The sequence below is a fragment of the Saccostrea cucullata genome, unplaced genomic scaffold (genome assembly GCF_032062105.1).
Source record: "Saccostrea cucullata isolate Sc308-1 unplaced genomic scaffold, CSIRO_AGI_Scuc_v1 ctg4206, whole genome shotgun sequence".
NCBI lineage: Eukaryota > Metazoa > Mollusca > Bivalvia > Ostreida > Ostreidae > Saccostrea > Saccostrea cuccullata.
The window spans coordinates 38203-56344 of record NW_026939841.1 but is presented as its reverse complement, the minus strand read 5'-3'; the positions used below and the strand labels follow the sequence as shown (position 1 = coordinate 56344).

General features: G+C 32.0%; 1 protein-coding gene across 3 annotated transcripts; it reads right to left on the bottom strand.

The window, feature by feature from the left end:
- Window positions 1-4543: 4543 nt before the first annotated feature.
- Window positions 4544-16563, bottom strand: LOC134254100 (uncharacterized). Of its 3 annotated transcripts, XM_062736654.1 has the most exons (18): window positions 16285-16563; window positions 15718-15842; window positions 13204-13324; window positions 12456-12534; window positions 12209-12349; window positions 11808-12065; window positions 11481-11589; window positions 11018-11131; window positions 10284-10327; window positions 9469-9949; window positions 8761-8896; window positions 8354-8499; window positions 7854-7998; window positions 7542-7717; window positions 6550-7014; window positions 6137-6217; window positions 5652-5777; window positions 4544-5389 (listed from the first exon to the last, which is right to left on the bottom strand). In XM_062736654.1, exons 4-18 carry the CDS (start codon window positions 12480-12482, stop codon window positions 5196-5198), a joined length of 2643 nt encoding a protein of 880 aa, XP_062592638.1. In that variant the 5' UTR covers window positions 12483-12534; window positions 13204-13324; window positions 15718-15842; window positions 16285-16563; the 3' UTR covers window positions 4544-5195. The 3 variants fall into 3 exon arrangements, with proteins under 3 accessions (XP_062592638.1, XP_062592639.1, XP_062592637.1); XM_062736655.1 differs by lacking the exon at window positions 13204-13324 and having other exon boundaries at window positions 12456-12517; window positions 15700-15842; XM_062736653.1 differs by lacking the exon at window positions 13204-13324.
- Between the last annotated feature and the right edge of the window lie 1579 nt (window positions 16564-18142).

The window sequence follows — 18142 nt, the reverse complement described above, 5'->3', positions numbered from 1 at the left end:
GAACATATATTTCGTGTTTCCCATTGCAAAACATGGATACTGTCATTCTTTCTATAATACTGAAAGGTACCGATCTCTTATCTGCAACACCCCCAATATTAAGAATACATTAAAATGATACTTTCACAGATTCTTTTTACGTAATGCCACTATTATACTTATTGATTTGCCGCTTATTTCGGGTCTTTCATAGAAAAACATGGACTTTGCCATTATCACATGGGAGGTAGGGGGATCCCAGTGCTCACAGTAGCTGCAGATCTGTAGCGTTATGGTTTTATATATATTTGTATGGTTGAAGACAGATATGTATAACCATAAAGCTACAGATCTGCAAGTATGCTCACAATACCTCTAGTTTATTTGGAGCTATATATGTATAAAACTCTTATAACTTGCCTATGGAATTTTATTTTGTTAGTTGATTTAATATGCAAAAACATGTCCTACGAACGAACATTTCCTTAAGCGACGGTGAAACAACTGCTGTTAGGTGGTTAATCTGGCGTTAGGACATTATTAACACACTGTCTGGACTATTCTCTTTCATTTGACCTATCATGACAAGAAGCACAAAGTGTTACCGGTCTACAGGGGATGTTTACTCCTCCACGACATCTGACATCGCGCCTCTAATATTTCAAGAGGCCCATGTTTGATATGGTGCTAGTTGATATGTTTGATATGCGTTCGATACGTATTGTTTTCTAGTCCTTTTTTAAAGAACTTATTTTTACATTCACACAAATTACATAAAATACAAAACACCCAGACGTATATGTAAATTAAAATACAAGACAGTTTGAAATAAAGCAAAATCCAAAAAAGAAGTAATAGATAGAGTTTACGAATAGATACGAATGCGATGCAGCTGTGTGGCGACGCACTTTGAAAAAATTACGCACTTTGGAAAAAAAATTTCAATTGGGACAAAATCAACGCGCTTTGAAAAAAAATTTTAAAAGTGCATTAAATTTGGGACCAACTCAACGCACTTTAAATTTTTTTTTTCAAAGTACATTAAGAGTCTACATCGATATAATTTACCATGGAGACACTTAACGCACTTTGAAAAAAATCATGTTTTAGTCATGGAAAGATTTTATTTGTTATTTATCTTTCAAAAAACTAAGCCTAACTCTAACCTCAGAAATGAACTGATTTACTCCCGTCAAAAAGAGGAGAAGACGGGTATAAGATCCCTCAGCCCAAATCTTTATCTTTCTAATACATAGGTGTCGGTAACAAACGGGGAAGGGAAGCAATAAACCTAAAAAGGGTACGCTACATTTTCAATGCTTATACGATGTATATAACTTTAATAAATAAGTTGGGGGCTTAGCCCCCCATCCCCTCCCCTGGCCCTTCGCCCAGTCTCGATGTCTATGCTATACTCAAAGCATTCATATAATTATGTATTTACCTAACTGGTATGACGTTGAAAACTTTCAATAATAAATGAGTTCATTAAAATAGATGAAAACTAGAAGTTTTTAAGTACAGTAAAATTTTTGAGAAAGAAAGAATTTTCATAGTTTTGAACAATCAAATTGGCCCCTTTTTATTATATATAATGATAAATGTTGCTTGAAGCTTTCTTCTATTAATGCCCCCTATGCACATTTACATCTACTTATCAAAAACTAAAAAAAAAAAAAAATAAAAAGAAACGAATTAATGAACTTAAACAATCGTCACCCTTTTTTTCAAGACCCTTTAATTTCCCTTTAATTTTATCAAAACCTTAAATATTTGAAACGTCAGGATCTACACCAGCTTTATCATAAAAAAGTTATCAAACCAGGATCTGTTATTTATTATACCGATTATTTGAAGGAATATTGATCAATCTTTACATTTTATGCAAAGTGTGTTAATATGGTCAATATTAACGCACTTTGAAAAAAAAATTATTTTTTTCAAAGTGCGTTAGTTTGGTCCGAAAGTTTCATGCACTTTGAAAAATTTTTTCCCAAAGAGCGTAATTTTTCAAAGTGCGTAGTCACACAGCTGACGTAACTTTTCATGAATGATTGTATACAATTAATGATAAAGCTTAAGGTTGTATGTGTTTATTGCTAGTGTAATAGATGCTGTATATGTGTGGTGCTAGTGCTATAGAGGTTGTATATGTGTGGTGCTAGTTTTATAAAGGTTGTATATGTTTGGTGCTAGTGTTATAAAGGTTGTATATGTGTGGTGCTAGTGCTATAGAGGCTGTATAAGTGTGGTGCTGGTGTAATACAGGCTGTATATGTGTGGTGCTAGTGCTATATAGTGTATATGTGTGGTGCTAGTGCTATAGAGGCTGTATAAGTGTGGTGCTAGTGCTATAGAGGCTGTATATGTGTGGTGTTAGTAAAATAAAGGCTGTATATGTGTGGTGCTAGTGTAATACAGGCTGTATATGTGTGGTGCTAGTGCTATAGAGGCTGTATATGTGTGGTGCTAGTGCTACAGAGGCTGTATATGTGTGGTGTTAGTAAAATAAAGGCTGTAGATGTGTGGTGCTAGTGCTATAGAGGCTGTATATGTATGGTGCTAGTGCTGTAGAGGCTGTAAATGTGTGGTGCTAGTGCTATAGAGGTTGTATATGTGTGGTGCTAGTGTAATAAAGGCTATGTATGTGTGGTGCTAGAGTTACAAAAGCTGTATATGTGTGGTGCCAGAGTTATAGAGACTGTATATGTGTTGTGCTAGTGCTATAGAGGCTGTATATGTATGGTGCTAGTGTAATAGAGGTTGTATATGTGTGGTGCTAGTGCTATAAAGGTTGTATATGTGTGGTGCTAGTGTTATAGAGGCTGTATATGTGTGGTGCTAGTGTTATAGAGGCTGTATAAGTGTGGTGCTAGTGCTATAGAGGTTGTATATGTGTGGTGCTAGTGTAATAAAGGCTATATATGTGTGGTGCTAGAGTTATAAAAGCTGTATATGTGTGGTGCTAGTGTTATAGAGCCTGTATATGTGTGGTGCTAGTGCTCTAGAGGCTGTATATGTGTGGTGCTAGTATTATAGAGGCTGTATATGTGTGGTGCTAGTGTTATAGAAGCTGTATAAGTGTGGGGCTTGTGTAATAGAAGTCGTATATATGTGGTGCTAGTGTAATTTAGGTTGTATATGTGTGGCACTAGTGTTAATGAAGTCTTATATGTGTGGTGCTAGTGTAATAGAGGCTGTATATGTGTGGTGCTAGTGTTATAGAGGTTGTATAAGTGTGGTGCTAGTGTTACAAAGGTTGTATATGTGTGGTGCTAGTAAAATAAAGGCTGTATATGTGTGGTGCTAGTGTAATAGAGGCTGTATAAGTGTGGTGCTAGTGTTATAGAAGCTGTATATGTGTGGTGCTAGTGTTATAGAGGTTGTATAAGTGTGGTGCTAGTGTTACAAAGGTTGTTTATGCGTGGTGATAGTAAAATAAAGGCTGTATATGTGTGGTGCTAGTGTAATAGAGGCTGTATAAGTGTGGTGCTAGTGTTATAGAAGCTGTATAAGTGTGGTGCTAGTGTTATAGAAGCTGTATATGTGTGGTGCTAGTGTTATAGAGGTTGTATATGTGTGGTGCTAGTGCTATAGAGGCTGTATATGTATGGTGCTAGTGTAATAGAGGCTGTATATGTGTGGTGCTAGTGTTATAGAGGCTGTATAAGTGTGGTGCTAGTGCTATAGAGGCTGTATATGTGTGGTGCTAGTGTTATAGAGGCTGTATATGTGTGGTGCTAGTGTTTTAGAGGTTGTATATATGAAGTGCTAGTGTTATAGAGGCTGTATAAGTGTGGTGCTAGTGTTACAAAGGTTGTATATGTGTGGTGCTAGTAAAATAAAGGTTGTATATGTATGGTGCTAGTGTTATTGAGGCTGTATATGTGTGGTGCTAGTGCTATAGAGGTTGTATATGTGTGGTGCTAGTTTTATAAAGGTTGTATATGTGTGGTGCTAGTGTTATAAAGGTTGCATATGTGTGGTGCTAGTGCTATAGAGGCTGTATATGTATGGTGCTAGTGTAATAGAGGCTGTATATGTGTGGTGCTAGTGTTATAGAGGCTGTATAAGTGTGGTGCTAGTGCTATAGAGGCTGTATATGTGTGGTGCTAGTGTAATAGAGGCTGTATATGTGTGGAGCTAGTGTTATAGAAGCTGTATAAGTGTGGTGCTAGTGTTATAGAGGCTTTATATGTGTGGTGCTAGTGTTATAGAGGCTGTATATGTGTGGTGCTAGTGTTTTAGAGGTTGTATGTATGTGGTGCTAGTGTAATAGAGGCTGTATATGTGTGGTGCTAGTGTTATAGAGGCTGTATATGTGTGGTGCTAGTGTTATAGAGGTTGTATATGTGTGGTGCTAGTGTAATAAAGGCTGTATAAGTGTGGTGCTAGTGTTATAGAGGCTGTGTATGTGTGGTGCTAGTGTAATAGAGGCTGTATCAAGTGTGGTGCTAGTGAAATAAAGGCTATAAATGTTTAGTGCTAGTGTAATAGAAGTTGTATATGTGTGGTGCTAGTGTTATCAAGGTTGTATATGTGTGGTGCTAGTGTTATCAAGGTTGTATATGTGTGGTGCTAGTGTTGAAATATATTTTGGTTTTAGGATACTAAGCATTAAATATATCTAGGCTACATCATAAGACATCCTTTTGGTGCTAGTGGTGTACACATTATATAAACTTTGTGCTTGTTTTCCTGCATTCTTTATATATGTAAATTTTAAAAAATTGTTTTGAAATATGCACACAAGATTGGGAAAATTGGAGTTTATTGAGGCTTTTAACTGTTTTTCTGTTAAACATATTATGTCATGTTTTCCATACAACTTTATCAAAAGTTTTTCAATTTATTTACATCTCCTGTTGGCATATAGTCAAGATAGCAAATCATATGGCAGAAAAGAACAAAACAAAAAATAAATTATTTTGACAGAGGGGCAACAGCATGCAAGATGTTTTTGCACAATTCTTCATGGTCTACAAAGGCAAAAGTGGCTCATATAAATTTCATGTGAATTCTTCATATGAAAAAGACAAAAAAACAAGACAGAAAATTTATGTGAAAACTTCATGAATTTGTCATGAATTTCATATGAATTTTACATGAATATCACATAAATATCATGCAAAGAAAACTTCAAATAAGAGTTCAAAATAATATACATATTTGTTAATAAATAACTGCTGCATAACCTGGCATTTACCCCAGCACATTTAACTATATTTCTTGTTGATTTGTTCATTGTTGTACCACAGGAATAATTTCAATGTATCCATGAAATTCTCTGGTTTCATGTAAGACAGGGAGCTCTTTAATTTTCTGATTTTCGCGTTGTTCTGCTCTACAATTTGAGTATTAATCCCTTTCAATCTTGGATAGCTGCGAGCTTCATACCCCGCTGCACATTCTGAAAAAAAAAATTATCTGCCAAACTTTTTTTCAATAGGGTTTCATTTTGCTTATTTTGAAATTACATTGTCCACAGCATTCAAAATATCATCTAACTTCTTACCACAAGTAGTTTTTGAAAACATATAATTTCATTTCACGATATTTGAAAGACATTTTTTTCTGAACCAAATATTCATAAATATTTTACTTTTTCATAATCTTTTTATTATTCATTTTATTTGCCAAGCTTAATAACAGTGGAATAAAAATGCACATACTTTTGTGATTTGGCCAATGCAAACTGTCAATGAGGAATCTTGTATCTTTGAAATATGCAGGATCCCGATTCAGTGCATATTGAAATAGGTTGCATGCATTGTCATAAATGACAATTTCGGGGGGTTCTGAAATCAAATACATCTACTATCTAATAAATGAAAATTCAAACTCATTCATACTTTTGAAATGTTAACATTTAAATTTGACTCATTTTGCTTCATTCAACATACTGTGAATTAAATCATCACTGTCTTTGGCATACAATTGTTCAAGAATCAATAAAGTTTTGATTTCCCACAAACACATGCACCTCCACAAATTAAAATGATATTCCAGTCAAGGTCATTTCCATCACTTTTCCGAATGCCACTTACAATTTATTCTTTTCATATTCTAAATTAATATAACTTCAATTAACTTATTTGCAATGCATTTATCTATAGACTAGCTTTCAAATTAAAATGATAATCGAAAAAAAACTTGCGTTCAAATCTTGTCTTCAAGAAGGTAAAGGGGACGTTTGGAGACTCAGCTGTCACCATTACTTCAAAACCATAGCATACACCTGTTTTAACAAAATATTTACATTAAATAATCTTTCAGTCTTCAATGTAAGGACATTTGTTCATACCAAAGTGAGCAATAAGTGTGCATGTTATATGCCTTATGCATATATACAGCCAAACTCTGTTTTCTGAACCTAGATATCTCAACTCAAAGGATATGTTATACATGTTGTTACATGTAAGTAGCAACCTCTTATTCTTCACATATAGTCAACTCAACATTTGAATCCTTTTATTTCTTATCAAGTTCAAGACAACAGAGCTTGACTAAATTGTATTTAATTTAGTGTTTTGAATCAGCTAAATCCAAACTCATATTTGTAGGTCATACCATGAGGACAAAATACTGTAAAAATCCCAGGTAGCAATGAGGGATGTCGTGCTCCCGTTTTCCTACATGATCCAAGTGGTTTTCTGGTGTCAGCTTCATATCTACCCCTCTTGCGGACAGCAAGAAGAGAAGGATAGCAAGCTAGTGGCAAAGATTCTTGATCTGAAACCTGTGATGACTGCACATTTCCAGTAAACGTAGCCTCAACACGCTTTTGAATAATGTCCAAAATTGGAATTAATGACTCTGTCAGGTATCCAACATTGGTAAAAAGCTCAAACAAGATAGGAATGTTTTGCTGCAGCTGGTTTAACAAAGATGATGGTAATTCAGAATTTGGTCTTAGTTTAAGAATTTTAGCAATTAAATGAAGGTTGGAATAATGGAATGTAGCACACAGTGGTGAGTCACAGGAGAGAAGAAGAAGAAAATCTTTGAATTCTGGATTGCAGTTGAATCTTTCACCTGTGAAATTACATTAAAAAATTAAGAAATGTATACCAGTATTTAAATTTAAATTACATAATAATTCATTCACATCATACCCCCTTCATTGTCTTATTAACAGTAGAACTCAGTTATAACGAAGTCACCGAGATAATAAAATTAATTTGCTATATTTTTGAATTCGTTATACAATGTATCCATATAAGAAGGCTATAACAAATTAAGGATAAGGAATTCGTATATAAGGAATATATATGTGATTTCGCTATATCTGTGTTCATACTAAACAAGGTTTGCTGTATGAATACATAGATAATAATTTAATAATAAAAACATATCATGTACAGGCTTACAAGAAAATTTTCTGAGTTTGGAATAAAGTTTGACGAAGATATGATATTCAAAACTTTTTTTCAAATTTGAAAATCAGAAAACATGTGATAGGTAAGGTAATCAAATTTTCCTTGAATCATGTTATACCAAGAGAAAATATTTTCAAATGTAAAGTTATTTCTACAAATAATAATAATAATATTAGGCTTCACCTTCCCTATCATGTATCTCTGCATCAGGAAGAAGAGGGAGGAGACAAGGTGACACATCAGTAATCTTCTGCCTCAGAACTACCAGTTCTTCTCTTGATATGTCATCACTTTTGACAAAGGATCTTAGGTAAGACCTTGTTGTCTTGTCTGGGATTAGCATTCGGTCATTGTATCTAGTATAAGAAAAAAGAAACAAATTGTTGTTAAACAAAACATCAATTATTTAAATTTCATTCTTTTGTAAATCACAAAAAAAGTTTTACAAATAGGAAAAAGCTTATTTAACTAGCTTTACTTCATTGTGATACTTATCTTAATATTTTGAAAATTGGCTCATCACTGTTCAATTCAGATTCAAAAACAACTGGCAAAGATGCTCTTTGAAAGGCCAAAGATGTTCCATCAAAGAGCAAAATATTTGGCTGTTTCCCACACGATGGAGCCTTGCACACAAATGCTAATAAAGAAAACAAATATTACATGTAATTATGTATTTGTACTATAATGAATTCATTAAAAAAATCAATCATATAGTGATGATAAAAAAATCTATTTTGTATAACTTAAGCCCAATAACCTTTCTTTTCATCAAATAATAATCATATTTATAAAGTATATATATATTCATATTATATATTTAGTAAAATACATGTAGTAGTCATTCAATTGATAACAATTTTTAAAACTTGGTCAACATTATTCAATACCTGCATATCAATGATGAAAATAAAACAGGAAATATTCTAATATTCAGAAAAGAAAATTCTATAAAAGTTCTTTCGTTCATACATTATTTATATGAAAATCATCACCTCTGCTATATTCAATGTCTAGTAATCTCATGAAACAATACCAACTCCATCGAAAATGGGAATACAAAAATGAAGTAGTAAAATTTTGATTTCCCACATCTTCTTGATGACATGACATTGTTTTATAAAATGCTGAGAGTGTCGATCTGCAAAATAAGTTATACAAAAATTAATAAAAAAAAAGTATCATGTAAATTATACAGCATATAGCTTATATCTTACTAATTTCAAAACAAATACAGCTTAAAATATGTATATATATTAAACAAACAACACAAATAAACAAAAACACAGTCATGCATATAGAGACATTCACATAGATATAAATGTATATGTGTTGCGAGGAGCATAATTTCAATTACCCATTTTTACTCTCTTCCAAAATTGCACAAATTTTTCAATTATACCTTGAATGAAAAAACTGGAACATATAGTCTCTGAGCACTTCATAATGAACAAGAAATCTTCCCATGTTCAGCAGGCAATTACCCTGGCCATCATATGGCATAAGATTTCCACAAGTTGAACAACATTGATGAAAACCTGTGTGACAAAGAAAAATTATTAATTTAAGTAACAGTAATCATGTATTTACACTGATATAAATTTCATCATTAGACACTGTCTAATAAACATGTATATCCTAATATTTACATTTGCAAATGTTTTCCTTTATATAACACTACTGAAAACAATGCGTTTCTATAACTGTATAAAGACAAGTACGGGTCAAGAGGTCATAGATGTGTGTGTGGATAAATGTTCCACGTAATTTCTCTGTGATGTCATAAAGGGTCAACACGTGTTCAGTGGATTACATACATGGCGTTTGGTTTGAAAAATAGCGCATTTCATACGTTAAAAGTCACAAAGCAAAAGTGCAAATATAAAGTATGAATAATTCACAAATGTAAATATAAGTATTAAGGTATCATTTTAAAACATCTATCGGGCTATAAATACAGGTTGCTGTACAAGATTAAATTCATCATAAAGCCCTTCGGGCTATATGGAATTTAATCTCCTGACCAACCCGTATTTATATCCCAATAGATGTTTAAAAGTGATACCTTATTTCTTAAATAAATCATTGGACATAAACTAAAAAAACTTACATTGAGCTTCCCTGAATCCATATCTTGAGACAATCCATGATATCTCTTTCATGGGAACTAAATTCCCTTGATCGGATGAGGCACTACAATGTTGACAACAGGAGATTTCTGTCGGAATGACTTGAAGTACCCCATCTTCTTCAATAAAGATATCTGCAATGTTCTTACAAAAATTCTCTTTTTGTGCTGTTGTTAACGTAAAAGAAATTGCAGAGCTGGAAAGGGTTTTTAATGAATATATATTAGATGCCTCTGGTGTTTTTGACAATTCTGAAAATAGTTCGAACATATCAGAATTGTCAAAAAAGTCTGCATCCTGGAATATTTTTTCTAATTCCTGTAAGTGCTTGCATTTGTTCTGACAAGAGAGGCATCTAAGTTTTCCATAGGAAAACCCAATGATGGCATATGGAGGATGAAGGTTGTCTGTCCTGATGGCATATGTTTTCTCCATTCCCCAGTTCAACTTCTGACAAAGTGTCTGACAAAAGATAACAATTTCAGTTTATCTTCAAAGAATAGATCTTTGAGAAATAGTGATTACTATCAAAAACTAAATTACCGGGGGTATTTAATTTAAGAGATAATTACACTGCAAAATTATGTGTGTATACAATACATGTGTAAAAATTAACTACAATCTGCAATCCTAAATATTTGATGTAGAGACACATAATTAAATCTATAAAATGGATTAAAAATTTGAGTCTAATGATTGTAATTATAATGTTCAATTCAATTCAATTCTTTATTGGCACTAAAGCACATATTTATATACAGGAATGTGTTGTAATACTAATTTGCTTAAAACATACTTTTTCTTGCGTACAGGAATTTTCTTCACTGTAACGATGATCCTCTACAATCAGACACATTAAGATAACACATAGTGATAAATATATATAAAGTAATGTTAGAAATCGATTGCATAAATTATTCTTAGTAAATATATAATATTAAAACAGTCTTCATTGTTTTGATTGACCATTATTATTATTGTTTAAAATTGATCGAGTCAGCAATATTTCGGCCATACCTCTCTAGGTGAAAGAGATACCTCTTCAAAGTTCAGAGATATCTGTGTTTACAAAAGAGATATTTCTCAAGGAGAAAGAGATATAGACTGTTTAAGTGGAAGAAATATCTCTCTTAGAAAAAGAAATATCTCACTAGTAAGGGAAAGAGATATCTTTTTAAGTATAAGAGATATCTCTTTCTCAGAGATATATCTCTTTTTTAAGTTGAGAGATATCTATATTTTTAAAGAAATATCTCTCTAAAATACCCGGTAAGAAATATCTCTATAATTTTAAGATGAATTTTACTTTTCAAATAAAAAAAAATGACTTGCCATGGAAGGTAACTTATGTTAAAAATGTACTGTAAACTGTACAGTATAGATAAATTAAATTAATTTAAATTAATTTACTCAACATATAAACCATAATCATATTAATTCCAGGTACTTTTCCAAATTTCCACAAGCAATCTTCTTCAATATTAAGAGTTTCCTTATGCCTTTCAAATATGTAATTATGAATGAACCAACCTGAACTAGTCATCTCCTCAGAATTTTCTTCAATGCCGTAAAGATCTTTGAATTTTCTGCAAAACTCTTTGGCTGCCTCAACATGTATACATCCTGAATACAGTTCGTCTACATCTAAATAGATATACATAATAATAGGCCTAATAATATGATAATGTACATTGAAAATGGCTTCAAGGGCATTATGCATTAAAGTTAATTGGACCCAAAAACCAAACTGTTTGTTTGCCTTTGGCCATAATAAACCAAAGGCAAAGAGTTTGGATCGAGAGGTTGACAAACCAATTTTACTTAAGAAGACAGTACAGAAATGCTTTGTTATACCTTTTATTTTTTAATCAAGTTCTGGCCTTCATGATGTAAATTTCTTTTATTAGAACTGCAGTAAAACTTAGTTTATTCTGTCACTTTTCAACATGGAATAAATAATTTGACTTTAGAAACAAGCGAGTTGGAATCATACCTTCAGAGGTGCAAGATGAAACTTTGTTCATGAAAGTATGCCTGTCTATATCACAAGAGCAGGCATATCCCAAGTGTGGCATTTTTTGGACAATTATTGTTCTGAATTTCTAAAATTTGAATTTAAACAATTTTTAACTTGAAAAAAAAAACATTTATATTTTGTATTCAATCTGCATGCAGCAATCAAAATAGAGAACAAAGTGTCTTTATTTTATGTAAAGATTAAATGATTCATATATCATGGAAACATTAGGAAATACAAAACTAGATTTAAAAATCTGTTTAAAAAATGTGAATTAAAAAAAGTCAAAACTGGAATCTTTACACTTAGTGATTTTTCATTGGAATCCCAGTCCATTAGGGCACACACTTCCAATTCTGTGTCCAAAAAAACACACCCCCTGCTTTGAAAGATTGCAAATAAATATAATTTGCAATCTTCTGTTATTTCCCCATCAAATTTTAAGGGGACAGCACCACTGAGGGGCTCTTCACGATTTTCATCAGTATTTAAGATTTGTTGTTCAACATTTTGCTGGTTATTTGCCGCAGGGATGTAAGTTGAAGTTCCACCAATTGTGCCCTAATAATGTGGATAAAAACACTTTTAAATAAAAGAACTCTTATCTAATTTTTCCATTCTTTTAATTCACAACTTAATATTGCAAATGAATGCACAGTGTATTTATAAAGTAAGAGAATTATCTCATGAAAGGAAAACCTAACAGCTTTTCTGACTTTGTTTTTGGTTGAACCACTTGAAGACTTCGAGTGGCGTCTCTTTACTGGCAGTTTTGAGAAGTCCAACCCACATTCTCCCTGCACCATAAACCCTTTCCTCCACTTGTCTACTGTAGGTTGAACCCTCTGTTGTAAAGAAAAAAATTGAATAAAAAATTACATATAACTAAACATAACTTTGTTAAATTACACACTATACCTTCAAGATTTGAAAAATAAAATCCAATCATACCTTCTTCTTAACATCATCAGAATCCATTTGAGATTGTAATCTTCTGTGAACAGTATGTAATCCTTTTTTGTCTATTGATCTATTAATAATATAATTTGTATAAAAATGTTAAATTTATTATATAAGATATAAATGCATTTAGATACTAGAGAAGAATTTATAAATAACTCAAGAGAGAGTTTTTATTTCCTTTAAGATAAATTCAACAAAAAAGTAGGGGTGCTTGTTTTAATATGACATATAAAGGGTACTGAAGTTTTAAGATCATTGTACTACATGTTAAGCATGGAGCCTTTTTCAGAGGTGACGGCTAAAATCAAGTTGGTACAATTGTGGACAAAAACAAGACATGTATGTGTAACACTGATGTCCAGGACAGCTTTTGGAGAGGGTTGAAGTTTCTCAAATTCAAAGGTCAAAGGATGAAAAAGTTCAAGTTTTTTGGGTGTGGGCCAAACTCAAAGCAAAGGGTCAAATTAAAGAAATACCCTTTTACCAAAAAAATGTACCAATAAAAGGCCTTATCATAAAAAATGTATGTAAAATATTCTGTATATATACATGTATATACATGTATATGATATGAGCTATGCAGGAAAAAAAGTGCTTAAAGAATTATGCTTATAGTGCTAGAGAATATTTAGAGGGAAATTCCAGTCAGTACGTATTCAAATACTAACACTGAAGCAAACCTGCATGGTTATTTATAATATTTCATTTAAAATATACCGAATGCTAAATGTTTTACCTTAATTAGTTACAAATCAAATTTTTCTGCTTGTGGTATGCATGCAACTTCCTGGTGAAACCAACTTAGCATAAGTGAACAAACTGCATGGAGATACATGGGGTACAGGGTCAACCCCTTCCTTTTTCATAAAATATAATTAATAAAGCTTAATCATATATATGGCATGCCAAATTCACAAAAATGAGCAAAACATAGTTTCAGAGTCGATAAACTAGGTTTATCGGTTGTAAACTTTAGTTTACAGACTTAAACTATAGTTACCAAAGTTAATCTATATTTTACATCTGAAAACTATAGTTAACGTGATAATCTAAACTATACTTAACACCGAAAACAATCATTTGCGATTGCAAAACATAGATTATCTGATAAATACAGTTTCACGATTGTAAACTATGGTTTACAACTCTTAACTATAGTTAACAATCGTAAATTATAGTTTACAGACGTGAATCTATGTTTATCAACAAAATCTATTGTTAACCTTTTATTACAAACAGATAAACTTAGATTAGCATTCGTAAACTATAGTTAACAACTGTTAAATATAGTTTACAGATAAAAACTATACTTAACGAATTGTAAACTATAGTTCATTTTGTAAACTATAGTTAACAGTCGATAAACCTAGTTTATCAATTGTGAAACTATGTTAAGCATGCCAAATTCACAAATATGAGCTAATGATAATCATATTATAGTTTATGGCATGCCAAATTCACAAAAATGAGCAAATCATAGTTTCACAATCGATAAACTAGGTTTATCGGTTGTAAACTACAGTTAACGGACTGTAAACTACAGTTAACAAGGTTAATCTATATTTTACATCTGTAAACTATAGTTAACGCGATAATCTATGTTTCACAACCGTAAACTATACTTAACACCGAAAACTATCATTTGCGATTGCAAAACATAGATTATCTGATAAATACAGTTTCACAATTTGTAAACTATAATTTACAAATCGTAAACTATAGTTAACAATCTGATAAATAACAACTCTTAACTCTAGTTTACGAATGTAAACTATAGTTTACAAACGTGAATCTAATGTTTATCAACAAAATCTATTGTTAACGCTATATTCAGACAGATAAACTTAAATTAGCATTCGTAAACTATAGTTAATGACCGTTTAATATAGTTTAACAAATGAAAACTATACTTAACGAATCGTTAACTATATCTAACGAATCATTAACTATAGTTTACAGTTTGTAAACTATAGTTTACAGTCGATAAACCTAGTTTATCAATTGTGAAACTAGGTTTATCTCATTTTTGTGAATTTAGCGTGCCAAAGTTGGGTACCGTCGATAAACTAGGTTTATCGGTTGTAAACTATAGTTTACGGACTGTTAATTATAGTTAACTACGTTATTCTATATTTTACGTTTGTAAACCATAGTTAACACGATAATCTATGTTTCACAATGGTTACCGTAAACTATACTTAACACCAAAAACAATCATTTGCGATCGCAAAACAAAGATTATCTGATAAATACAGTTTCAAGATATGTTAACTATGGTTTACAATTCTTAACTATAGTTTACAATCGTAAATTATAGTTTACAGATGTAAACCTATGTTCATCAACAAAATCTATTGTTAATGTTTTATAACAGACAGATATGGCACGCCAAATTCACAAAAATGAGCAAATCATAGTTCACATAATCGATAAACTAGGTTTATCGGTTGTAAACTATAGTTTACGGACTGTAAACTATAGTTAACAATGTTAATCTATATTTTACATCCGTAAACCATAGTTAATGCGATAATCTATGTTTCACAACCGTAAACTATACAAAACTCTAAAAACAATCATTTGCGATTGCAAAACATAGATTATCTGATTAATACAGTTTCACGAAACCGATAACTATAGTTAACGATCTGATAAATATAGTTTCACGATTTGTGAAACTATTATTTACAACTCTTAACAATAGTTTCCAATTGTAAACTATAGTTTACAAACGTGAATCTATGTTTATCAACAAAATCTATTGTTCACGCTTATTACAGACAAACTTAGATCATCATTCGTAAACTATAGTTAACAACCGTTAAATATAGTTTTACAGATGAAAACTATACTTAACAAATTTACTATACTTAACAAATCGTTAACTATAGTTTACGGTTTGTAAACTATAGTTTACAGTCGGTAAACTATAGTTTACAGTCGATAAAGCTAGTTTATCAAATGTGAAACTAGGTTTAGATCATTTTTGTGAATTTGGAGTGCCATACATATATGTTAGTATAGTGAATTTTCAACATGGGTCGGTAGAAAACGGTAAACTGATATTTCATTTTTGGTCTGATTTTATATGAGACGCTGGAAAAAAGTGCTTGAAGTATTATATATTTCGATTTGATCATGCTAGAGAATTGATATTTTATAAGGAAATTCCAGGGCATTCAAATCCCATGCTGAAGAAAAAATTGTTTAAAATGAATTAAATTACATTTACACTTAATCTATATCTTACCTTATAGTTACTAATCAGTTTTTTTCTGCTTGTGGTATGCACACTTCCCAGTGAAACCAAATTCATGATGGGTATATGGATGGCATCAATGTGTAACCTGGGATACACGGGTCATCAATCCCTTCCTTTTTCATAAAATATAAAGCTTAATTATACATATCAGAGGTGAATTTGCAACATAAATATGGCAATTGGTCTGTAGAAAACTGTAAACAATATTCATTTTGGGTTTGATTATGATATATATGAGAGGATGGAAATAATTTTAAGGTGCTTCAAGAATTACTGTAAACCAACTTTTATTTGTGGCCATGTGCATTAAATATTCGGGAATTTAACAAATATTAATCTCCGCAAATGGTCAGAGATTAGAAGAGCTTAATTATGTGATAGTAAGGTGTCCATCGGCTGTCCGTCTGTCTAGCTGTCCATCTGTCTGTAAACAATTTTTCAAAATGCTACTCCTCCTACAGTTTTTGGTTAACAGTGTTGCCATGGTTACTAAAATTAGGTCTAATTTTATTATATTTCAATTCAAACATTTTTAAAAAATGATCAATATCTTACCTATGTTACAGCATTTGTCTGCTCGTGGTTTGCCCGGTGAAACCCAAATCAATAACATGGCAGAAGCCGAGATACACGGGTGCTTCTATCCGTCCTTTTTCATAAAATATAAAGCTCAATTACATATATCAGTGGTGAATTCGTGATATAAAGATACAGGTATGTAAACACTCCCCTCGACACAGTGAAAATGAAAGTAGAAGGTAACAGAACTTTGGCGCATGCGCAATGGAGATGGTGCTTAGGCTGGTGCTAAAATGCACAGCTATACTACTATAATACCTCACATTGTGGAGACATCAAAGGTAAAGTGAAATATGTAAAGCGTACTTAAATATAATGTTTGTTTGCCTTCTCCATACCCAAAATAGAAAAATTGTGTCGTAGGTGGGGAAATGTTTTCCTTTTTCATTGAAATTTTCAACATTCAATGCTGTTTTTTAAATATGTTTTCATATTAATGGATCTAATAAAATTTAATTGTTAAGTTAAAAAAAAATTGTGTTGGGCTATTTTTAGCCAGTCGTTCGGCAGAGGGAGAACAAACAATTGTCTAAAGTATGTTTTCTTTTTTCTTACGTGGATTTAATATTTATGACTAAGTATTTTTTAAAAGCTGAAAAGTGTGTAGATATATTAACTTTTCCTAAGTAAGTGAACCCTAAAATTAGAACTATTTCTGTTCATACTTTCGATTTGAACTACTGAAAATATGATGATAGTGGTCTTATTGATAGGACACGTATAATATACTGACTGCAGGAAAGTAATCTACAAATAACCAGTTCATGTAACAATTTCTCTCATGAATTGTTTGTGTTAACAGGTAAAAAAAAAAAGATATCCCCGCTATATAAATACTCAAGAATGACGTTTACCAAATACGATTAAGTTATCATAACCCATACACAGATTTAATATTAATATAAATCACAATATTTTATTGCAATGTAATTTGATCCATAATAAAGTTAAATTTATGGTGTATACTTCTAGGCATTTGATTAACTTTTTCAAATAATTAATGTATTTTTTTTTAAAAATCGGCTTTACAATTATTAATGATTCATGCGTGGTATGTAAAAATAAAGTAGTGAATAATCTAACATATGTAGGGGAGATCGGTCCAATTCTGGACACTTTTGTCCTGTTTTAACATGTAACGACCAGCAAACAAAAATAAACACTCAACACACTCTGATTTCAAGTGGTAAAGTATGGAATCACTTTTTGGCAACAAAATGCAGTGAATATCATAAAGAAACACAGTGAAATATCTTTTGTTGATAACAGAATGAATCCAAGTGGTGATGTAGTGTTAGTCCGGACATCATTGGGTCCAGACAGAGACGGGGTAAATCCAGACAATAGAGCAATATGTACTTCGAACAAATTTTTATGTGAGGAAATGCATTTAAACAGCATGTCACTTTGATAGACCAAGCATGCTTCAGTTTTACATTACTTAGCATGCATATTGCACATTTTCACAAGAGAGAGAGAGAGAGAGAGAGAGAGAGAGAGAGAGAGAGAGAGAGAGAGAGAGAGAGAGAGAGATGCGGTTTAGGGACTTGCATAGAAATGATATTATAGACCCCTCCCCTTCCCAATTTGATTTTTATAAAGAAAGTCGTTTAATCGTTAGAAAGAATATTTTATTAAATAAAAACAATAATTCAGACACTGGACTTATTTTTCTTGGGTCTTTTATATGGGCCGATGTGTCAATAATTTTGTGGGCCTACCTGTCCAGGTTGAGTCAACCGTCACGGGCCGAAGTGTCATTGGGCCGAGATGTCTGTCTACCCATAAAACCGGGCGTCCAGAATTCCCCCACCTAAAAAAAAATCAGTGGGGG

Excerpts from the sequence above, each read along its gene's own strand:
- LOC134254100 (XM_062736655.1), bottom strand. The coding sequence starts at position 12,482 with ATGGATTCTGATGATGTTAAGAAGAAG. Across the intron at positions 9,950-10,283 it reads ATTCCTGTACGCAAGAAAAA|ACACTTTGTCAGAAGTTGAA; the intron begins GTATGTTTTAAG and ends ATCTTTTGTCAG. Across the intron at positions 5,778-6,136 it reads CTTGAAGACAAGATTTGAAC|AACCCCCCGAAATTGTCATT; the intron begins GCAAGTTTTTTT and ends ATTTGATTTCAG.